Source organism: Hemitrygon akajei, chromosome 6, assembly GCF_048418815.1.
Source record: "Hemitrygon akajei chromosome 6, sHemAka1.3, whole genome shotgun sequence".
Classification (NCBI taxonomy): Eukaryota; Metazoa; Chordata; class Chondrichthyes; order Myliobatiformes; family Dasyatidae; genus Hemitrygon; species Hemitrygon akajei.
Window position 1 is genome coordinate 44,532,545 of NC_133129.1, and position 24,166 is coordinate 44,556,710.

Here is a 24,166-nt window from a genome sequence, read left to right on the forward strand (position 1 = left end):
TAAAGGGTATAAAGGTAGTAAGGTAGAAGGGCTAAAGTGTGTGTACTTCAATGCAAGAAGCATCAGGAACAAGGGTGATGAACTGAGAGCTTGGAAACATACATGGAATTATGATGTAGTGGCCATTACAGAGACTTGGCTGGCACCAGGGCAAGAATGGATTCTCAATATTCCTGGATTTCAGTGCTTTAAAAGGGATAGAGGGGGGGAGGGGAGGAGGGGTGGCATTACTGGTCAGGGATACTATTACAGCTGCAGAAAGGGTGGGTAATGTAGCAGGATCCTCTTTTGAGTCAGTATGGGTGGAAGTCAGGAACAGAAAGGGAACAGTTACTCAACTGGGGGTATTCTATAGGCCCCCTGGTAGCAGAAGAGATACTGAGGAGCAGATTGGGAGGCAGATTTTGGAAAGGTGCAAAAATAACAGGGTTGTTATCATGGGTGACTTTAACTTCCCTAATATTGATTGGCACTTGATTAGTTCCAAGGGTTTAGATGGGGCAGAGTTTGTTAAGTGTGTCCAGGATGGATTCCTGTCACAGTATGTTGACAGGCCGACTAGGGGGAATGCCATACTAGATCTAGTATTAGGTAACGAACTGGGTCAGGTCAAAGATCTGTCAGTGGGTGAGCATCTGGGGGACAGTGATCACCGCTCCCTGACCTTTAGCATTATCATGGAAAAGGATAGAATCAGAGAGGACAGGAAAATTTTTAATTGGGGAAGGGCAAATTATGAGGCTATAAGGCTAGAACTTGCGGGTGTGAATTAGGATGATGTTTTTGCAGGGAAATGTACTATGGACATGTGGTCGATGTTTAGGGATATCTTGCAGGATGTTAGGGATAAATTTGTCCCGGTGAGGAAGATAAAGAATGGCAGGGTGAAGGAACCATGGGTGACAAGTGAAGTGGAAAATCTAGTCAGGTGGAAGAAGACAGCATACATGAGGTTTAGGAAGCAAGGATCAGATGGGTCTATTGAGGAACATAGGGTAGCAAGAAAGGAACTTAAGAAGGGGCTGAGAAGAGCAAGAAGGGGTCATGAGAAGGTCTTGGCGAGTAGGGTAAAGGAAAACTCCAAGACATTCTTCAATTATGTGAAGAACAAAAGGATGACAGGAGTAAAGGTAGGACCGATTAGAGATAAAAGTGGGAAGATGTGCCTGGAGGCTGTGGAAGTGAGCGAGGTCCTCAATGAATACTTCTCTTCAGTATTCACCAATGAGAGGGAACTTGATGACTGTGAGGAAAATATGAGTGAGGTTGATGTTCTGGAACATGTTGATATTAAGGGAGAGGAGGTGTTGGAGTTGCTAAAATACATTAGGACGGATAAGTCCCCGGGGCCTGACGGAATATTCCCCAGGCTGCTCCACAAGGTGCACCTCTGGCTAAGATCTTTATGTCCTCGTTGTCCACAGGAATGGTACCGGAGGATTGGATGGAGGCAAATGTTGTCCCCTTGTTCAAAAAAGGTAGTAGGGATAGTCCGGGTAATTATAGACCAGTGAGCCTTACGTCTGTGGTAGGAAAGCTGTTAGAAAAGATCCTTAGAGATAGGATCTATGGACATTTAGAGAATCATGGTCTGATCAGGGATAGTCAGCATGGCTTTGTGAAGGGCAGATCGTGTCTAACAAGCCTGATAGAGTTCTTTGAGGAGGTGACCAAGCATATAGATGAGGGTAGTGCAGTGGATGTGATCTACATGGATTTTAGTAAGGCATTTGACAAGGTTCCACATGGTAGGCTTATTCAGAAAGTCAGAAGGAATGGGATCCAGGGAACTTTGGCCAGGTGGATTCAGAATTGGCTTGCCTGCAGAAGGCAGAGGGTTGTGGTGGAGGGAGTACATTCAGATTGGAGGGTTGTGACTAGTGGTGTCCCACAAGGATCTGTTCTGGGACCTCTACTTTTAGTGATTTTTATTAACGACCTGGATGTGGGGGTAGAAATGTGGGTTGGCAAGTTTGCAGACGACACAAAGGTTGGTGGTGTTGTAGATAGTGTAGAGGATTGTCGAAGATTGCAGAGAGACATTGATAGGATGCAGAAGTGGGCTGAGCAGTGGCAGATGGAGTTCAACCCAGAGAAGTGTGAGGTGGTACACTTTGGAAGGGCAAACTCCAAGGCCGAGTTCAAAGTAAATGGCAGGATACTTGGGAGTGTGGAGGAGCAGAGGGATCTGGGGGTACATGTCCACAGATCCCTGAAAGTTGCCTCACAGGTAGATAGGGTAGTTAAGAAAGCTTATGGGGTGTTAGCTTTCATAAGTCGAGGGATAGAGTTTAAGAGACGCAACGTAATGATGCAGCTCTATAAAACTCTAGTTAGGCCACACTTGGAGTACTGTGTCCAGTTCTGGTCACCTCACTATAGGAAGGATGTGGAAGCATTGGAAAGGGTACAGAGGAGATTTACCAGGATGCTGCCTGGTTTAGAGAGTATGGATTATTATCAGAGATTAAGGGAGCTAGGGCTTTACTCTTTGGAGAGAAGGAGGATGAGAGGAGACATGATAGAAGTGTACAAGATATTAAGAGGAATAGACAGAGTGGACAGCCAGCACCTCTTCCCCAGGGCACCACTGCTCAGTACAAGAGGACATGGCTTTAAGTTAAGGGGAGGGAAGTTCAATGGGGATATTAGAGGAAGGTTTTTTACTCAGAGAGTGGTTGGTGCGTGGAATGCACTGCCTGAGTCAGTGGTGGTGGAGGTAGATACACTAATGAAGTTTAAGAGACTACTAGACAAGTATATGGAGGAATTTAAGGTGGGGGGTTATATGTGAGGCAGGGTTTGAGGGTCAGCACAACATTGTGGGCCGAAGGGCCTATAATGTGCTGTGCTATTCTATGTCAAATTTCTGGGCACTATAGGCATCATGGAGAGCAGGAGTATTGTATTAAGATAGAAGATCAGTTAAAGTTGTGGAATGGCAGAACAGACTTTGTCTTGTCATATGTTTCCATGACGTAAATGAGTAGTGTGCAAGCACTGCTCTGGAAAACAAAGGACATCATACAACAAGATGTTAATGGCTTACAACCATTCTCTTTCCAGCATTGATTTCTTGACTGCATTACTTTGCTAGAACTTTTTTATTTATTTATAAAGACAGACTACTAACCTCACTATTCTAAAATAAGGTATGCAATGGAAGATCATGTGTTTTTTTTTTCCATTTTGTACAGTATGCAAATATTGTAGAAGATAACCACAACCTATTGATTGGACAAGAGAAAATCTGCTGATGCCGGAAATCCGAGCAACACACACAAAATGCTGGAGAACTCAACAGGCCAGGCAGCATTAATGGGAAAAGAGTACAGTTGATGTTTTGGGCCGAGACCTTTCGGCACCTATCCATGTAGAAAGCCTCTCAGGATTCTCACACCATGTTATTAAAATATGGGGCATATCAGATCAGAGAGTAGATGGTTATATTTTGGCTCAAGGGTCTCCTGTAGCTTCAACATATTTAATAAGCCATTTATCAGTATAGATACATTCAGATGCAACATCTTCTCCAATTCTGAAAAGAAAGAAAATGTAATGATGGAAAATATACAGCACTTGAGAATGAACATAGATTGGGTTTTAGTAATTGCACTGCAATTCTAGAACAAAACTAGAGATTACTGAATGCATGGTGTTCAAAAGACAATACAATGAATGCTTATGTAAATTCTTTATTGCAGGTTTACAAGATTAAGGATGTTGATGATGGGGGTGCCTCAGATTGAAAATTACATTCCACTCTCATTTTTTGTGTCACATTTACTCACCATCTTTAGAACCTGGAAAATATCTAATGGTCATAGCAATGTGAAATTTACAAAGTGAAAAATTGAACGTGAAGAGCAATAAATAACCAGCCAGAAAGCTGGGCTGGAGATAATCTGCAGAAAAGTGCAGTATGTTGATAATGGAGTTGTGATGATTCAATCGCCCTTTAGGTGTTAGCAGGAGCAATTTAAATCACCTTTTCAGTATAACAACTGTTTTTTAACTCAAAAAATAAGGCAGTCCCATCTGAAAGTAAGGCTGTGACCATTTTAGGTACAAGGAGGAGGAACAGAAGCTTTAGGGCCCACATCACCAAATTTTCAGGAAGTCATTAACCTACAACCATCAGGTTCCTCAGTGAAGTGTTGATAACTTCACTTACTACAACTCTGAACTGATTCCACAACCTATGGACTCACATTCTATCACTACACGTCTTCATTATTATTTACTTAGATGTTGTCTTTTGCACACTGTTTCTCAGTCTTTGTGTATAGTTTTTCAATGATTTTATTGTATTTCCTTGTTGTGAATATAAATGAATCTCAGGGTAATGTATATTAGTCATACTGTATACATACTTCGATAATATATTTACTTTGAACTTCAAACTTTCATTTTATTCTGAGTCTGCTGGCATGAAGACATCGCTACCATTTAAGCTAATGAAACTTAAAAAAACCTTGAATACTTATAAAGGATTTATTTTTCACAAAATTGTAAAACTACTTTCAAAATATATTATGGTTTAGTCACATGGTATTTATGTTCTGGAACTGCTAGTATATAATGGCTGATTCATTCAGCTCTTAAGAGAGGACCATGAGCTCACACCTCTCCTCTGTGAACAATGGACTTTGTTAACAATAAACTATCCCAAAACTAAATAAGTGTGATTTTAGTGTTACACACACAGAATGCTGGAGGAACTTGGCAAGCCAGACAGTATCTATGGAGAGGAAGAAACAGTTGATGTTTCGGGTCTAAAACCTTCACCAGGAAGTGAAAGTACGAGGGTAGAAGCCCGAATAGGAAGGTGGGGGAATGGGAAGAATGTGACAGGTGAGGCCATGTGAGGGGGAAGGTGGGTGGGTAGGGGCAGTGGATGAATTAAGAAGCTGAGAGTGGATAGGTGGCAGAGGTAAAGGGTTGAAGAAGAATGAATCTAATAGGGGAGCACAGTGGACCTGGGCAGATATGGAAGGAGGAGGGGAACCAAAGGGAGACTAGAGGCTTCCTAGACCTACAGCATTCAGGGACCCATTCCTTCCAGGTGAGGCATTTCACCTACAACTCTGTCAAGGTCATCTATAGTCTCCAGTGCCACTGTATTCATTCTGACACATCTGTCCACAGCTTCCTCTACTGCACTGATGAGGCCAAACTCTGGTGTTGGGGTAGCCTCCAGTCTATTGGCATGAACATCGATTTCTCTAACATCCAGTCATTTCTATACCTTCTCTCCTCTTTTTTGCCACTCCCCATTTTGGTTACCCTTTCATCCTTGGTCTTCTCCTCACCTGCCCATCACCTCGCTCTGGTCCTCCACCTCCTTCCTTATCTTTGTCTTCCTATTACATTCCTTCTTCTTCAGCCCTTTACCTCTTCCACCTTCATTTATCCTCCTCCCCTACCCAGCCCCTCACCTGCTTTCATCTATCACCTGCCTGCTTCCACTCCTTCCCCTCCCCCTCCTTTTTCTGGCTTCTGCCCCTTCCTCTGCAATCCTGAGGAAGGGTCTGATCCCAAACATCGACTGTTTATTCCTCTCTATAGATACTACCTGGTCTGCTGAGTTCCTCCAGCAATTTGCTTACGAATTCCAGCATCTGCAGAAACTTCTGTGTTTATGATTTCAGTGTTAACTTGCATGGGTGTCAATTTTTCCAATGTTCTTTCTCCACTGAATATACACGTGTATTTTACTTACAGGTTATTTATAAACCTGTAAGCATTATTAAATAAACACACTTCTATAATATTACTAAATTCAGAAGTTTGGTGTGCATACATACATCTGTCCCTAGGAAGGGGAGAACTTTTTTTCTTTCCTCCTCCTCTCCCCTCCCCCTTTAGTATCAGATTTATGACTCATAGAAACAGGCAGCTCATCCCAACTTGTCCATGCCTATCAAGATTCCCATCTAAGCTTTTTCCATTTGCCTGTGTTGGTCCCATATCACTCTAAACCGTTCCTATCCACGTACTTGTCGAAGTTTCTTAAATTTTGTTAGTGTACCTGTTTCAACCACTTCCTCTGGCAACTTAATTCCACATGCTGATTGTCCTTTGGGTGAAAAAAGTTGCCCATCAGGTCACTATTAAACCTCTGCCTGCTCATCTTAAACCTGTGTATTCTACTTCTTGATTCCCCAACCTCAGGGAAAACTGCATATTCACTCTATCATGGTTTTACACACTTCGGTAAGATCAGCCCTCCTTGGGCCGGCCGGTGGTGTAGCGGCATCAGCAATCGACTCCGAGGCGGATGGTACTGAGTTTGAATCCGGCCGGGTCCCAACCAGAGGGAAGTAAAGGCCTGGCAATCTACTTCCGTAACTTACCACGAAAACCCTAGCGGTAACTACACTATCCACAGGCTCGCCATGAACGGCACCCAACAAGACCACCCGTCACCTGAAGTCTCTACCAACTGAACCCCTCTTCATAATTCAGCCCATTCAATGCCGGCAGAATCTCCGTTGTACTCTTTCAAACTTAATGGCATATTTCCTATTGCAGACAATACTCCAAATGTAGCCTCACATCCCAACTAGACCTATGAATGCAATCATGACAAAATAAAAAGGCTTCTTCATCATCACGGTCTATCTGAAATGCCATGCACTTGTTTTGAGGAACCAAGTACTTGAATTCTTAGCTCCTTCCGTGTTCACTGTGAAAGTCCTATCCTCAGTTGTCTTCCTAAAATGCAACATCCCACTTGGATCTCAATTAAAAATCTTGGTCGAGGGGAAGAAAACCGGGAGTGTGGGTTACCTGTAATTGGAAAATTTAATGTTCATACCATTGGGTTGTAAACTGCACAAGAAGAATGACCGTTGTCCTTCCAAATTGTGCTTGCCTCTCATAACAATGGAGTCAGAGGATGGCAGACAGGTCATTGAGGGAGTGGGGAGGAGAGTTAAAACGACATGCCACTGAAAGTTCAAGATGGCAGTGGCAGACAGAATGCAGGTGCTCCGCAACACCAGTTCGCTGATTTACACTTGGTTTTGCCATTGTAGAGGAAACTATAACATGAGAACCCAATGCAGTAAACCAGTTTGGAAGAAGTGCAGGTGATATGGAGAGATAACAACAAGATGTTGAAGTGAAGGATCTATGACTCCATGACCTTTGATCAAATGCCATCGAGTTGAATGGCGCACTAGACTCCTACGGTTGTTTTCAATGATTCAAAGCATATTTACAGTATTGTCTGCCGACCTTGGCATAAACTATTCTCAACACAGAGGTGGACGATTGTACTACTGAGGTTCACATCATCTGCTTTTAAAGCTGGATGGACTGTTCTATGTTGTCGCTGTTATTTATTGATGTATTTAGCCAATACAGTACTGTATTCTTATTTGTCTTAACTAATACTTGAACCTCAACTATCACTAAAAGTGGACATTGACAGGTTTGTAGCATAGCCAGACTGACTAAATCCCAAAGTGTACATGGAAGTTGATGATAGGTTCTTGATAAGATATGGAATCAAAAGTTACGGGGAGAAGGTAAGAGGAAGGGACTAAGAGGGGGAAAATCAGCCATGATCGAATGGTCCAATTCTGTGTTTTGTGGGATTGTGTCGGGCCGAATAGTCCAATTCTGAATTTTACGGTATTATGTAGTGTTTTAAAAATCCAAAGATCGGCAGAAGTTCCCATGCAAATATTGGCTATGTGGGCTCTTGTTTAGATTGGCTTTTCTCAATGAATCATTCATAGTATGATTGTTCTCCGTATATTCACATTCCCGCTGTATTTGTACTCACAGATCTCCAGCTGGGACTTTTCATCCCTCGAAGAATCCTTCAAAATACTGTTGGTTATTTCTTTCATTCTTCCAGCTCCAGATCGCAGATTTCAAGAACAGTTCTTTTGCTGTGTATGAACTTGAACCCCGTAAGTTATTTTTTTCTTAGGAAAAAAATCAAGATAATGTTATCCTTCCCAATGGTAGCGTTTAAGCGGAATGAGTTTGGGTCTCGTCTTATTCCATCACCAAAAGAAAAATCCGAGGGAATGTTTCGCGATGCTCGATCGGCCTCCGCAGCCCTGGAACCTGTTGACCCAGGTGAGTTTTGCTTCTGGAAACTGCAGAAGGCGCGGCTGCAGCCGAGCCTGCAAACGTCAGTTTGAGCTTTACCAATGAATGGCTTTATGGGCGTTCCTGTCACACTGGCTTTCCAGACGGGATGTGTAAACTGAAGACCAGATGCTATTATCTGCGGGAAAAAATAAACTGCTGGAGGAACTGATCGGGCCTCTAGGCATCTGTAGAAAGAAATGGACAGTCAACATTTTCGGTCCACATCTTTCATTTGGACTTGTAGAGGAGGAAAGCTTCTTCAAAGTGGGCATTCCTTGAAGGAACTTTTGTGGAGCACTAGAATAGAGACCCAAGAGACTGTGAATGCTGGAAACTAGAGCAACAAACTACTGGAAGAATTCAGAGGTCAGGTGGCACCTGTGGAGGGAAATAGGCAGCTGACATTTTATATTGAGAACCTGCAACTGGACTGTTGTGAGAACTACCACCCGCATCTCAAGGGTTTTATGAATTGGATAGTCTTCAGTTATCTATTTATTTATTTATTAATATACCACGAAGAAGAGTCCCTTCCGTCCCCTCGAACCCGCCGCCCAGCAATCCCCCGAATACGGGGCAATTTAATGACCAATTAACCCACCAACCAATAAGTTTTTAGACTGTGTGAGAAAACCAAAGCATACGCAGTCCTTACACAAACTGCTTACAGTGGCGGGTTAGAGAAAGTAAGGAGCTCTTAAGTTGATTAGACCACAAGATATAGGAGCAGAATTTACACCATTCACGTCAACTTCATCATTCTATCATGGCTGATATGATCCCGCTCAACCCACTCGTCTGCTTTCTCCCCATAACCTTTGACCCCTTGATTAATCGAGAACTTATTAACCTCCATTTTAAATATATTCAATGATTTGATACGACCATAAGTTTTAGATTGGTGCATTTTCTTCTCCAAATGCATTTGAAGCTATTATATTTGACCTTTTGACTATCAATGACCAATTAATAAGTAAGCAGTGGAAAAGATACAGAAATGCAAGAAAATTGGAGCAGGATTATACCACTTGGTCTCTCAAGCCAGCCCCACAATTCAATATGATCCTGGCTGATCTCCTGAGGCATCAAGTCCTCTAACAGCTTACCACAGCCCTGAATTCCCAGTCTTTCAATGTTCACTTTGAATACCTGGAATGATAATAAATGCAGCCAGATCTTCACTTTAAAGCATTGCATGGAGCCAAAACAAATTGGGAATACCTGGAACAATCTCTACAATTCGATTAATTATTAGATATAAGAGCTGAGCCAAGTACATGCCCCCAGATAAAAGTATCCTCACCTCCTACCCTAATGCTCAACAAATTAAGCCCAGCTTAAAATTAAGCATTTGATTTATCCAGTTAAAATTTCATGGATAGACTTGGATCACAAGTTTACTGGTAGAGAAGCCAGGAGACTCTTCCCAATGAAAGTAAACATCTAGGGTGAACAAGCACTGAATTTGGTGTGGTGTCCTCAGATTGTTAGATGTTAGCTTTTGTTGAGAGTTAGACCATAAGACCAAAACACACGGGAACAGAATTAGGTCATTCGTCCCATCGAGTCTGTTCCTCCATTTAATCATGGCTAATTTATTATCCTTCTGAAGCCCACTCTCCTGCCTTCCCTCCATAACCTTTGACACCCTTACAAATCAAGAACATATTAACCTCCATTTTAAATATATTCAATGACTCGACCAAGTGAGATAACTTAGCTTAAGTTAGGTTATGTGGGATTTTGCTGGCTACTCATTGATTTTTCTTAAAGCATTTACGTTGCCTTCATTGTTTTGGACATGGGTTGATGGAAATGACAGACCAAATTTTAATGGCGACCAATTCATCAGTCATTGGCTCTGTTGTGGCACGTTATACAGATACATTTCTGGAATCAGGTTTGAATGATAACTTAGTCTAATAGGTGCTAGTGCATAGATCACAGCTATTGTTGGATCATCTTCCACTTGCCTCTCTGATGAAACCGAGTGTTATTTACATGGAGATAGTATTCCAAGTGAAGAGTGGAGTTAGTGTTCCCTAATCTTTCCTTATCATTCAGAGGTTTGCAACCTTTCTAAACCTGACAATTAAGTCAGAAACTGTTCAATGTCATATGAGGATCCCTCCTCGACCTCACCTATAGCTTCCAGAATTTGGGGGTAAACACTGACAAGTACAACATGCTGATGGTGTGAGCAGAAGCAGAAGTTGTGAAATTATCTGAGAGATACTTTACTAGCATATTTTTAACAGCAAAACCCATAAATTAGGAAGTCAGACTGCTCCTCACAGCAAAAAAAAACAGGCCCATCAAGTCTATGCTGAACTATTATTCTGCCTGGTCCCATCGATCTAACTTCATAACCCTCCTATCTGCGTAGTTATTCAAAATTCTCTTAAATGTTGGAATCACACCCATATCCATTACTTCCGCTGGCAGCTTGTTCCATCCTTTGAGTGGTGTTCCCCTTAAAATTCAAGATTCAAGCTTGTTTAGTGTCATTTCCAGTACACAAATGTAAAGGAGAAGTTGAATATGGTGTTGGAGCTGAACTTAGCCACATATTCTTAAGTGTAAAGCAATTACAGCAGGGGGCTAAGCACACAGCCCCATTGTGCATCTGTGTTGATGGAGATTGTGGAGATGTTTTTGCCAATCCAAATTGACTGGGGTCTGCAAGTGAGGAAATCCAATGTCCAATTGCACATGGGGGTAGTGAGATCAAGGTCTCAGAGTTTACTGATTAGTTTTGAGAGGATGATGATATTAAATGCTGAGGTGTGAATGATAAAGAGCATTCTGAGGTATGTATCTTTGCTGTCCAGATGTTCCAGGGTTGTGTGAAGAGCCAATGAATTGGCATCTGCTGTGGACCTGTTGCTTTGGTAAGTAAAATGAAGTGGATCCAAATTGCCACTCAGACAGGAGTTGATATGTTTCATCATTATCCTCTAAAAACACATCATCACTGTGGATGTAAGTGCAACTGGGCGATAGTCATTGAAGCAGTTTACCATGCTCTTCTTAGACACTGGTGTCAATGAAGCCTGCTTGAAGTAGATGGGTACCACACATTGTCGAAGTGAGAGGTTGATGATATCAGTGAACACACCAGTCAGTCAACACAAGTCTTCAGTACTCGGCCAGGTACTCATTCCGAACTTCACATGGAGGAGTGAAGATGTCTGAAAAACTTATTTCAATGATAGCTCCATCTGACTCTTCCATTTCACACACGCAATGGCAATCCCTCGAGGTTGAGGATGATGATCTTCGTTCTGTTGATCTATTTTTGGGCTCCAAAGTGGCTTATGAGTCCAATCTTGGCTTTGAAAGTTCTTCCGCATCCAGGACAGGTAGTTCCACATGGAAGATCGGGCTTTGGTTGTTGCTGCCTCTCTTTCCATTTTCTTCTAATTCTGCACATCTGTTGGCTTTGAAAGTTGCTGTTCCTTCTCAGATGATGGCTTGCTAGAATTTCCTGTCCTTGGCATTGGTTTCCCAGTTGTTGATATCGATGTTACATTTCTTCATGTTGGCTTTTAAGACATCTTTGTGTAATGCTTACGGGACCGGCTGGTGTATGTCTAGGGGAAAATTCGTCCACCCGCCAAACCGCGCCTCCCGTATACATGGATGCTGTGAAATACATGCTAATACAAACTCACACACACAATATCAAGCTCACACCAGGTACGTTTACAGAATACACATTATAAATCTTACTAGAACTAAGTGATTAATAATAATACAATATATATGAAGGGAAAGAAAATTAAGAAAAGGCGCCAAAACTTATCAAAGTTCTGTCAATTAGTGCACATCGTTGGAGCTCAGTCATCAAATCCTCCAACTACTCTTCGCTCTTCTCCGACCTCCATGACCCCCGCACCTGGGACCACCCTCGGTGATCGACCAGCAGTGCCGCACTTATCCACCTTCCTCGCCGTCTTCTTCCCGACTCCCAAAAAGACCACGCAATCCCAGCTCCCAGACTCACAAGAGAAAATAACATCCAACCCAATTGGTTAACAAATGAATACAATACCGTTATCAGCAACTTAAACCCAAACAAGCTTCGAGAGTGCTCTGCAAGAAAAGCACTCTCTCTCCAGTTAGCATAACAAAGAAGCAGTTTTACTTTTAACAAAGAAGCCATTTTGATTAACATACGCAGTATATTTTAATCTCTTCTGTTGTCTGCATCTTTTACGTTTGCCTTCTTTAAGCTGGAGTAGGAGATTTTTTTCGGCAGACGTTCATCTTTCCTCCGAACAACATGACCGCTCCATCTTAGTTGGTTTTTGATGACGTAGGCTTTAATGCTCGTTGTTTTTGCTTCATTTAGCACACTGACGTTGGTTCTTCTTATCTTCCCAGCTGATATTTAAGATGTTTTGAAGACAGCGTTGATGGAACTTTTCAAGTGCCTTCAGATGTTGTATGTTGTCCAGCCTACCACACGGTAGGCTTATTCAGAAAATCAGAAGGCATGGGATCCAGGGAAGTTTGGTCAGGTGGATTCAGAATTGGCTTGCCTGCAGAAAGCAGAGGGTCATGGTGGAGGGAGTACATTCTGAGTGTAGGGTTGTGACTAGTGGTGTCCCACAAGGATCAGTTCTGGGACCTCTACTTTTCGTGATTTTTATTAACAACCTGGATGTGGGGGTAGAAGGGTGGGTTGGCAAGTTTGCAGACGACACCAAGGTTGGTGGTGTTGTGGTTAGTGTTGAGGATTGTTGAAGATTGCAGAGAGACATTGATAGGATGCTGAAGTGGGCTGAGAAGTGGCAGATGGAGTTCAAACCAGAGAAGTGTGAGGTGGTACACTTTGGAAAGACAAATTCCAAGGCAGAGCATAAAGTAAATGGCAGGATACTTGGGAGTGTGGAGGAGCAGAGGGATCTGGGGGTACATGTCCACAGATCCCTGAAAGTTGCCTCAAAAGTAGATAGGGTAGTTAAGAAAGCTTATGGAGTGTTAGCTTTCGTAAGTCGAGGGATAGTTTAAGAGTTGCGGGGTAATGATGCAGCTCTATAAAACTCTGGTTAGGCCACACTTGGAGTACTGTGTCCAGTTCTGGTCGCCTCACTATAGGAAGGATGTGGAAGCATTGGAAAGGGTACAGAGGAGATTTACCAGGATGCTGCCTGGTTTAGAGAGTACGCATTATGATCAGAGATTAAGGGAGCTAGGACTTTACTCTCTGGAGAGGAGGAGAATGAGAGGAGACATGATAGAGGTATTCAAGATATTAAGAGGAATAGATAGTGTGGACAGCCAGCGCCTCTTCCCCAGGGTACCACTGCTCAATACAAGAGGACATGGCTTTAAGGAGGAAAGTTTAAGGGGAATATTAGAGGAAGGGTTTTTTACTCAGAGAGTGGTTGGTGCGTGGAATGCACTGCCTGAGTCAGTGGTGGAGGCAGATACACTAGTGAAATTTAAGAGACTACTAGACAGGTATATGGAGGAATTTAAGGTGGAGGGTTATATGTGGGGCAGTGTTTATGGGTCGGCACAACATTGTGGGTCAAATGGCCTGTACTGTGCTGTATTGTTCTTTGTTCTTTCTGATGCATACAGGAGTATTGGGATTACCATAGCTTTGTACACTAACATTTTGGTGTCTGTTCGGATGTCATGATCATGAAAGACTCTTGTTCAGAGACGTCCAAAAGCTGTTCCAGCACATTTAAGACGATGTTGGATCTCGTCATTAAGGACAACATTGGAGGACAGGTGACTTCCAAGATACGGAAAGTGGTGGGTTCCTTCTGAGGAATTGTTAAACCAAATCTCGTCTGTTCTCTCAGATAGTGGATATGATCTCATTGCCTTAACAAAGAGGTATCCTTTATGTCCTGATCAATGTTAGTTTCTTAATAAAACCAACAAAATAAAATATTAGCTGAATATTACATTTCACTTTTGTGGGAGCTTGTGCAAGTATGCACATCAGCTACCAACTTCCTAAATATCATTTATTTTGAAAGTAGTGCTGGAGATAAAGAACATTGGAGGTCAAGCTATTAGAAGCTGTGAAATTTACAATATAAAAGTTAGTCTTTCACATTTGAACATTTAATAACATCTTATATTCACTTTCTCCTCTTGAACAATCTTCAATATATTTATTTTTCTATTTTGCAACAACAATAATTTTATTTGCATTGGTACACTGTCTATTTTTGGGGTGATCAGTATTAAACAGAAATAAACTAGCATAGAACCATTTTACAATAATTGTAGAACGCTTTGGTGACACTGCAGCTGGAGTATTTTGTGCAGTTCTGGTGTCCTTACTTATATAAGAATATATTGCCATAGAGGTGGTGCAGTGAATGTACCCCAGAATGGTTTTTTGGATGGAGGGATAATCAGACAGGGAGATTAAGCTACCAAGACCTGTTTTCCCTAAAAATGAGAATGGGCAGGGATTACATTGAAACATGCATAACTCTGACAGGGAATGACATGCTTGGTCCAGGGAAGCTGTTTTTCTGTCTGACGATGATGTTGGTGAAGGAGGGGCCTAATACTCTGGGTAATTAGCTCAGGAAATGGTGCAAAACATTTGTGACTGAATGTACTGAAAGAGATGGAAAGATTTCTGGGAATGTGGTATTGACATAGGGGATCAGACACAAATGTACTGAATGGCAAGGTAGGCACAGGTCAAATAGCCATCTACCACTAATTTGCAATATTTTCTGTTTTGCAAGCTATTCCTCAGCTTATTGAGCTAAATAAAGCATTTAAACTGAGAAAATAAAGCAAGTAACTGGTTTATCAAAGGGCTTCGCCCTCTGCAGTATAACTGCTAATGCTTACAAATAAATGTTTTAGACAAAATGTCACATCACTAGTAAATGTTTCACCAGATGACTAGGTACATTAAAACAGATCCAGAAAAACTGTACATGCAAATGCAGATAATGCAGATTTTAATGCAAATAATGATATATATGAATAAGGCTGGACAGAACCAAATCTCACCACGTCAACCAAGAAGTACTGCTTCACTGATAGAAATACTTAAAACTTCCATTAAAATAATTCAATGAGTACAGCTTTATATATTTTCATAAATAGCTTATAAAATATTAACAATTAATCATACAAACCAAACATATAGAATTAAAAAATATATTACTCTGAAATAGAGATCTTTTTTACAATCTTTGCATATTACATGATATAAGAGCCCAATTATGTTCTTTATTTCAAATTTGTACTGTTTCTTGTAAATAGCATTTCATAGATTCATTTATTACAATTCAGTTGATAAAATTAATTATACATTATTGATGAAGGTATGGCCATTTGAAGTATGACTTAACTATGTGCTGAACAGTTCTTTAGCAACCTAATCAATGTAAGGTTGCTGATCTGTAGAATTTATTAAATACATAAACAAAAGTGCTTGCTTACATTTCCATTACAGGTAATTCAAAGTGAAATAAAATCAAATATTTGTTACATTGCAGCTTTTCATTTAAAGAATCTATCAATCGTGTTTATGGAACTATTGCACCTTGCTTTCTTAGTTATTGGCTGCTGGGCTGTTGATCCAGTCCTGAAAATGAGTAAATATTAAAGTATATTAAAAAAAACAAAGCAGCAAGAGACAACTTGAGCAATTTAACTTTGACCAGGATTTCCAAAGAGGGCTGAACAGAATTCAACACTGAAATTCTAAGACTGCTGATTTTCCATTTGTTAAGTGTTGGTACGAATATACTTATCTATTTTTCAGAATACACTGGAATATGATCTATATTAAAATAATCAGAGCAATTAAATGTTTAAAATTTATTTTGATAATTGCTCGCATTGAGGAAAGTAAAAAAATCATTCATTGATATTGTGATCTTCTTAATTCTTGTACAGAAAACTACTCTTTAACTTTTGTCAGAGAGAATTGGTGAACATACACTCTACAACTCTTAGTAAACTTCTAAGGTTACTAACATTTTAACTTATGTAAAGCAAAATCAGACATCAGCTGAAAGACATGCAATCTTGAGAACCAGAGAAAACACGTCTTATTGTAGCCTGGTGCCACTGACTGGTGATGCAAGGAATCCACAGGAACACAGAAAAAAGATATAAAAGATTACCCCAGTGCTAGTCTATGAACAGCAAGCAAGTTCATCCTTAATGTTGCCCTATCAGCTCTCATACATTAAAAACACTTTTCATAATAATCTATCTTCTATTGCCTGAAACTAGAAACAAATAATATGCTTTCCTCAAACAAGAGAAAATCTCCAGATGCTGGAAATAAAAGCAACACACACAAAATGCTGTATGATATTTTTTCTTATTTAGCAGATATTACAAAGGATTCCTACTAGATTCTCCTTATCTATTTTTAAAAAGCGATAAACATCCCTTTCTCAAGACCTTGAGATTGGACAATCACGCAGAAAAAGAAACACCATCAGATTTAACGATAGTTACGCTATCCTAAAATAATGAATACCGTTAAAAATCAGTGAAGAATTTATATTACTCAGAAAGAATAATGACCTTAAGTATTCCAAAGGCAAAACTACAGATGTTGGTACATTATTATATATACAAACACGAGAAAATCACAGATGCTGGAAATCCAAAGTAACATACACAAAATGCCGGAGGCCTGTGGAAGGGTCTCGCCTAAAACTTCGACTATTTCCTTTTTTCCATAGGTGCTGCCTGGCTTATATAATGTGCTGAGGTTAGAATTTAGTAAATAATGAATAAAATCTATAAAAATAAATTATAAATATACTGCAGTAAAAGTGCCTCCTCACAGTTCCACAGATCTGAAGCGAACACCGGCTGCCATCTGAGTGGAATTTATACATTCTCATTTTGACTATGTGGGTTTTCCCCTCACATATTCTGCTTTCTGCCCACATGACAGGCACACGCTGACTGGTAGGTTTTGTGGCTTTTGAAAATTGTCTCCAGAATAGGTGAATTATTAGGAGAATATGAGGCATGTGAGGGGAGTTGATGGAATACTAGAGGAAATGAGATAGGCATAGATTGCTATTTAATGGTCACCCCAGACATGAGCCTGTTTCATTTTTATCACAATGCATAAATAGCAATACTACAAAGTAACCTAATTCTCTCACCTTTTTGTTCGAACAAATGAATTTGAAGATCCCTTTCCAATTTCTGATGGACCTAATAATAAAACAAAGGAATACTATTAATTCTCCCCCAAAAGACAGTAACTAAAACAAAAGAATTAACTGTCAAGTTCACCAGTCATGTAGCCCTGGACTTTTCTATTTCTTCTAGCAGCGATCAATTTTTCTCTGGGAGATTGGCCTCAAGCTGGTTGCTGAGCCTTCCCAGTTATAAGTAGCTGCTTTGTTGCCATTCAATCCCATGTACAAGATTGAAGACCATGGTGTAATTTACATAATAGTGTCCTGTGAGAACTTATCAAATTCAGAATCACACCATTGCCCACTGCAACTCTCAAATTTTAACATCGTCCTTAACTGTATAACGTCATCCAACTCTAGGGAGTCACCAGGCAGATTGTTACAACTTCTGGGAAATGCTAAATTTTCTCCCTCAAGTTTACCATCTCACTTAAGAACATACCCAGAAAGGTGTAAACATTTTGAGAAGTGTATATAAAATGTACAAACTACAATTCTATTCTGCTAATATTTTTCCTACTAGAAATGATTTAGTATTAAAACTCGCTGTGATGTCAATCCACTCAGCTTCTGTTTAAACATATTACCTTGATGTTACAAAGCCATATTTTACAGATACAATAGCTTCAGTCTTAGTCAGAAGTTAGTTATTGAGTCACAGAATCTTAGAAAAGTACAGTACAGACACAGGCCCATTGGTCCATCTAGTCTGTGCCGAACCATTTAAATTGTCTACTCCCACAGACCTACACTGGGACCATTGCCTTCCATACCCCTACTATCCTTGTACCTATCCAAACTTTTCTTGGATGCTGTAATCAAACTCGCATGCAACACTTGTGCTGACAGCTCGTTCCATACTAACACGACCCTCTGAGTGAAGAAGTTTCCCCTCATGGTCCCTTTAAATTTTTCACATTTCACCTTTAAACCGTGTCCTCGAGTTGGAGTCCCACCCAACCTCAATGGAAAAAGCCTTCCATTTACCCTATCTATACCCCTCATAATTTTGTATACCTTCATCAAATCTCCCCTCAATCTTTTACGTTCCAAGGAATAAAATCCTAAGCTATTCAATCTTTCCTCATAACTCAGGTCCTCCAGTTCCAGTACCATCCTTGTAAATTTTCTTTAAACACTTTCAACCTTACTTATATCTTTCCTGTAACCAAAACTGCACACAGTACTCCAAATTAGGCCTCACCAACTTCTCATACAACTTCAACATAACATCCCACCTCCTGTACACAATACTTTGATTTATGAAGGCCAATGTGCCAAAAGCTTTCTTTATGACCGTACCTACCCGTGCCACCACTTTTAGTAACTTATGGACTTGTATTCCCAGATCCCTTTGTTCTACAGCACTCCTCAGTGCATTACTGTTCACAATGTAATACCTAACCTGGTTGGTCCTACAAAAGTGCAACAAGTCACAATTGTCTGCATTAAGTTCCATCTGCCATTTTTAACCCATTTTTGCAGCTGGTCCAGATCCCGCTGCAAGATCTGATAGTCTTCCTCACTGTCCACTACACCCCCAATCTTGGTGTCATTCGCAAATCTGCTGAATCAGTTAATCACATTATCATCCAGATCATTGATATAGATCATGTATTGAATTGTATTGCTGCTAAGTTAACAAATTTCATGATACATGCTGGTGATAACACACCTGATTGAACGGCGAACAACAATGGACCCGATACTGATTTCTGTGGCACATCACTAGTCACAGGCCTCCAGTCAGAGAGGCCATTACCTATTACCACTCTCTGGCTTCTCCCACAAAGTCAATGTCTAATCTAATTTACTACCTACCTTGAATGCCAAGTGACTGAACCTTCTTGACCAACCTCCCGTATGGGACCTTGTCAAATGCTTGCTAAAGTCCATGTAGACAACACCCCAAATCCACTGCCTTGCCCTCATCAACTTTCCTGCTAACTTCCTCAGCGTGGAGGATCAGAGGGAGCTTGGGGTCTGAGTCCATAAGACACTCAAAGCTGCTGTGTAGGTTGACTCTGTGGTTAAGAAAGCATATGGTGCATTGGCCTTCATCAATCATGGGACTGAGTTTGGGAGCTGAGAGGTAATGTTGCAGCTATACAGGACCCTGGTCAGATCCCACTTGGAGTGCTGTGCTCAGTTCTGATCGCCTCACTACAGGAAGGATGTGGAAACCATAGAAAGGGTGCAGAGGAGATTTACAAGGTTGTTGCCTGGATTGGGGAGCATGCCTTATGAGAATAGGTTGAGTGAATTCGGCCTTTTTTCCTTGGAGTGACGGAGGATGAGAGGTGACCTGATAGAGGTGTATAAGATGATGAGAGGCATTGATCATGTGGATAGTCAGAGGCTTTTTCCGAGGGCTGAAAAGGCTGGCACAGTTTTACGGTGCTTGAAAGTAGGTACAGAGGGGCTGTCAGGGATAAGTTTTTTTTAAGCAGTGAGTGCTGAGTGTGTGAAATGGGTTGCTTGCGACGGTGGTGGAGGCAGATACGATGGGGTCTTTTAAGAGACTCCTGGACAGGTACGTGGAGCTCAGAAAAATAGAGGGCTATGGATAACCCTACGTAATTTCTAAGGTAAGGACATGTTCGGCACAGCTTTGTGGGCTGAAGGGCCTGTATTGTGCTGTAGGTTTTCTATGTTCTAAAAACTCTATTAGGTTAGTTAGACACGACCTCCCATGCACGAAGCCATGCTGACTATCGGTAATCAGTCCAAGTCTATCCAAATACTCATATATCCAGACCCTTAGAATACCTTCCAAAAACATTCTCACTATTAATGTCAGGCTCACCAGCCAATAATTTCTGGGTTTAGCTTTAGAGCCTTTCTTAAACAGCAGAACAACATTGGCTATCCTCCAATCCTCTGGTACCTCACCTGTCACTAATGATGATATACAGTAAATATCTCTGCTAGGGCCCCTGCAATTTCTCCAATTGCCTGCTGCAGGGTCCGAGGAAACACTTTCCAGGCCTTGGGGATTTATCCACCCTAAGTAGCTCAAGACAGCAAAGACCTCCTCCTCTGTAATCTGTACAAGGTCCACTTCTTTGCCTTATTTCTACAGACTCTGTGTCTATATCCTGAGTAAATACAGATGCAAAAATAAGTTAGTTCTTCCCCCATCTCTTTGGGCTCCATGCATGGATTCACATTCTGATCTTCCAGAGGACCAATTTTGTCCATTGCAATCCTATTGTTCTTAAAATATCTGTAGGTTATCCATAGGATTCTTCCTCACCATGTCTGCTGGGGCAACCTGATGCCTTCTTTTAGTTTCTTTCTTAAGTGTTCTCGTGCATTTCTTATACTCTTCATGTACCTTACTTGTTCCTACTTTCCTATACCTGTTCTGCAACACCTTTTTTCATAAATAGAGCCTCAATATCTCTTGAAAATCAAGGTTTCCCTAAACCTGTTAACTTTACCTTTTATTCTGACAGACACATACAAACTCTGTACTCTCAAGCTTTCACTTTTGAAGGCCTCTGACTTACTACGTACACCATTGCCAGAAAACAGCCTGTCCCAATCCACACATGCCAGGGCCTTTCTGATACCATCAAAATTGGCCTTTCTCAATTTAGAATCTCAACCCACCGACTAAACCTATCTTTTTCCACATTTACTTTGAAACTAATGGTATTATCATCACTCAATGCAAAATGTTCCCAACACAAACCTGTCAGCTGCCCTGTCTCATTCCCTAATAGCAGGTCAAGTATCACACACCCTCTCATTGGGACTTCTACGTACTCTTTAAGGAAACCTTCCTGAACACATCTGACAAATTCTATCCCATCTAGTCCTTTTACAGTATGGTGGTCCCAGTCCATATGAGGAAAGTTACAGTCACGTATTTTAACAACCTTATGCTTCTTACCACAGTCTGTGATCTCTCTACGAATTTGTTCCTCAGGTGGTTTGTTATATAGTCTGATTAACATGGTCATATCTTTCTTATTCCTCAATTCCACCCATAATGTCTCACGAGTTCTCCAGTCCATCCTGATTGAGTACTGTCGTGACATTTTCCCTGACTTGTTATGCCACCCCTCCTCCTTTAATCCCTCCCACTCTGAAACAATATTGAGCTGCAAGTCTGCCCCTCCTGCAACCAAGTCTCAGTAATGGCTACAATACCTTAATTTCATGTATTGATGCATCCCCTGAGCTCATCTGCCTTTCCTTCGATACTTCTTGCATTGAAGTATACACAGCTCAGGACATTAGCCGCACCATGCTCAACCTTTTGATTCTTGACTTTATCAACGTCTGTCTCCATAGCCTCTCCATTATCTGTTCTGGGACTCTGGTGCCGATCCCCCGTAACTCTAGTTAACCCACCTCCCATGCAGCACTAGCAAACCTTTCCACTAGGATATTAGTTCCCCTCCAGTTAGGGCGTAGGCCATCTCTTCTGGTACAGGTCCTACCTTCCCTGGAAGAGAGCCCAATGATCCAAAAATCAGACGCCCACCCTGCTACACCAACTCCTTATCCACATGTTAAACTGTATGAACTTCTTATTTCTGGCCTCATGAGCACGTGGCACTGTTTGCAATCCTGAGATCACAACTCTGGAGGTCCTGCCTTTAACTTAGCACCTAACTCTCCATTAATTGTTCCTCATTATAGCAAATAATGGAATAAAGTTCCCCCACTGCTCTCGAACTTAGGAGACTTAATATTAAAAATTTCTTGCTCAGCATGCAATCTATTGGCCTTTGTTGTCTGTCAAAGAAATGAGTGGGCCTCTACTCCTTGGTCTGGTTGATTTATAGGAGACCACACATGACAAAATGAATGGGTTTCAACAGAAATACAATTCCTTTTAAAAGGCCCTCAATTAATACACATTACTGAAACTGATTATGTGGAAATAAGGTTGCTCACCTACTTCCTTTGAAGTGCAGTCATTGGAAAATAGGTGTGTTGATCTTTCAGTAAGCTCTTGTATAACCCCTTGATTTAGGCAGATATCAACATGCCCGTTGAACAATGAAAGATCTGTTGTTTCTTGTCTAACGTTGCAAACTGGACATACCAGACCAGTTGGTTCTGTTGATTCAGAAGACAACCTTCCCTTTAATGACGTAGCATGCTTTACTGCCTGGGCTGACTGTTGCTGAGCACCCAGTTTTGACAGGTTGAGTTGTGCAAACGAAAGGGAATTTAACCTGCTCGTATTAGATTTAGTTGAATCGAGCTGAACTGATTCCAGTGTTGAATGAATATCTTTACCAGACATAACTGACAAATTGCAGTGGTCTGAAGATTCTTCTTCTAAGATACATTTATCTTTAATGAGTGTCAGAGGTCTTACTGTGCTGTTAGATGGCTGCATGTGATCTTTAAGACAAGTCTGGTTACCAGATTGTACAATCGGACAGGTAATGTTTTTAACTAATGATTCACCAGTAAAGCTGCTACTTTCAATCCCTCCGTGCAAATCTACATCCATAATTCTCGGACACAGTTCTGAGCAGCTCTCCTGATGTTCTGTTCCTTTTTGTTCATTTGGATCCATTATTTTTTCATTTTTAAAATTAGTATCCAAGATACATGCATCCTTCATGATTGTGCAGCTTGCCTTTGCTTCCCCTACTGTTACACATAGGCAACAATCAATATGGTTCCTCAATTCTTCTGAAGTTGATATACCTAGTCTTTTTAAACATTTTGGGCACTTATCAGTAGCCTTTAATGCTAGAACCAGGCCATCATCCTTGGGCTGCATATCATCCACTGTGCAAGCTGAGGGCATTATAGTAGATGTGCACTTTTCTTGCTGTTTGACTGCAAGAACCTGGCTATTTTGCTGTCGCTTTTTATTGAAGAAACTTTCTCTTTTAGATGTTTCTGCTAGTTGTATTGGGTTCTTCATGTCTACGCACTCAAAATCAGAACTGCAAATTGAGGTCTCAGATTTTCCAGTTTGGAGAAAATTGATGATGCTTTTCTGGGGAGGTTTTTTCTCATCCTGATGGACAAACCCAGAAATCCGTACACCTTACAGGAGAAACAATAATATATTAACTGAGCAATAGTGACAATTTAATAATACTGAGTGGTTCCCATGAGATTTAGAAAGAAAAATTCAATAGTTAAAAAAGTATGAAAAAGATAAGATTCTAATTTCAAACAGCAGTGGAATGAATTAACATACTAGATAGATAGATAGATAGATACTTTATTCATCCCCATGGGGAAATTCAACATTTTTTCCAATGTCCCATACACTTATTGTAGCAAAACTAATTACATTCAATACTTAACTCAGTAAAAATATGATATGCATCTAAAATCACCCTCTCAAAAAACATTAATAATAGCTTTTAAAAAGTTCTTAAGTAGTTTACTTAAATACATTGAGTCCTAACCCCGGCACTTTAACATATCTTGTAGACCAAATATTTGTCAGGAATCCATGCAACAATGTGCAGCAGTCTCCAAACAGACCTCTTCTCCTCAAATAGAATTAAAAGCAAGGAAGCAAATTAGGCTAAGCTAAAGCCTCTTTCTATCAACTGGTGAAATACTAATGGCTTGGTATGACCCAAGAAAAATGTGAAAGGGAGATTTCAGACTAACATCAGGAAGCATTTCTTTACACATCGAGTTGTGGACACATGGAACAAACTCCCTAGTTGTGTAGTTGAGAGTAGTACCTTGGAGACTTTCAAACCTAAACTTGATAGTTACTTCAACACACTGTATGAATAGGAATTCATACAGTATGAATGGCAAGCTTTAGGTCCGAATGACCTGTTCTTGTCAAAAACTTTCTAATGTTCTAATGATACAAAATGTGCCAAATAAAATTTTTAAAAATTAAAACAAAGGTTGTGATTCTCTTTCAG

The 24,166-nt window shown here is 40.7% G+C and overlaps 2 protein-coding genes across 6 annotated transcripts in view; both read right to left on the bottom strand.

Annotated features, from left to right (window-relative positions):
• Positions 1-8,103, bottom strand: part of LOC140729021 (ankyrin repeat and death domain-containing protein 1B-like) — a 73,946-nt gene extending 65,843 nt beyond the window's left edge. For both annotated transcript variants that reach the window (XM_073048273.1, XM_073048272.1), the window contains exon 1: positions 7,796-8,103. In XM_073048273.1, coding sequence (XP_072904374.1) covers positions 7,796-7,862 — 67 coding nt within the window. In that variant the 5' untranslated portion in view covers positions 7,863-8,103. The remainder of the gene's footprint in view (positions 1-7,795) is intronic.
• Positions 8,104-13,836: 5,733 nt separating this feature from the next.
• polk (polymerase (DNA directed) kappa) overlaps positions 13,837-24,166 on the bottom strand; it is a 69,346-nt gene continuing 59,016 nt past the window's right edge. For 3 of the 4 annotated variants that reach the window (XM_073048276.1, XM_073048275.1, XM_073048277.1), the window contains 3 exons: positions 22,200-23,315; positions 17,250-17,301; positions 13,838-15,697 (listed from right to left, as the gene is read on the bottom strand). In XM_073048276.1, coding sequence (XP_072904377.1) covers positions 15,613-15,697; positions 17,250-17,301; positions 22,200-23,315 — 1,253 coding nt within the window. In that variant the 3' untranslated portion in view covers positions 13,838-15,612. Of the gene's footprint in view, positions 15,698-17,249; positions 17,302-22,199; positions 23,316-24,166 lie in introns of all 4 variants that reach the window. The other variant, XM_073048278.1, reaches the window with a different exon arrangement.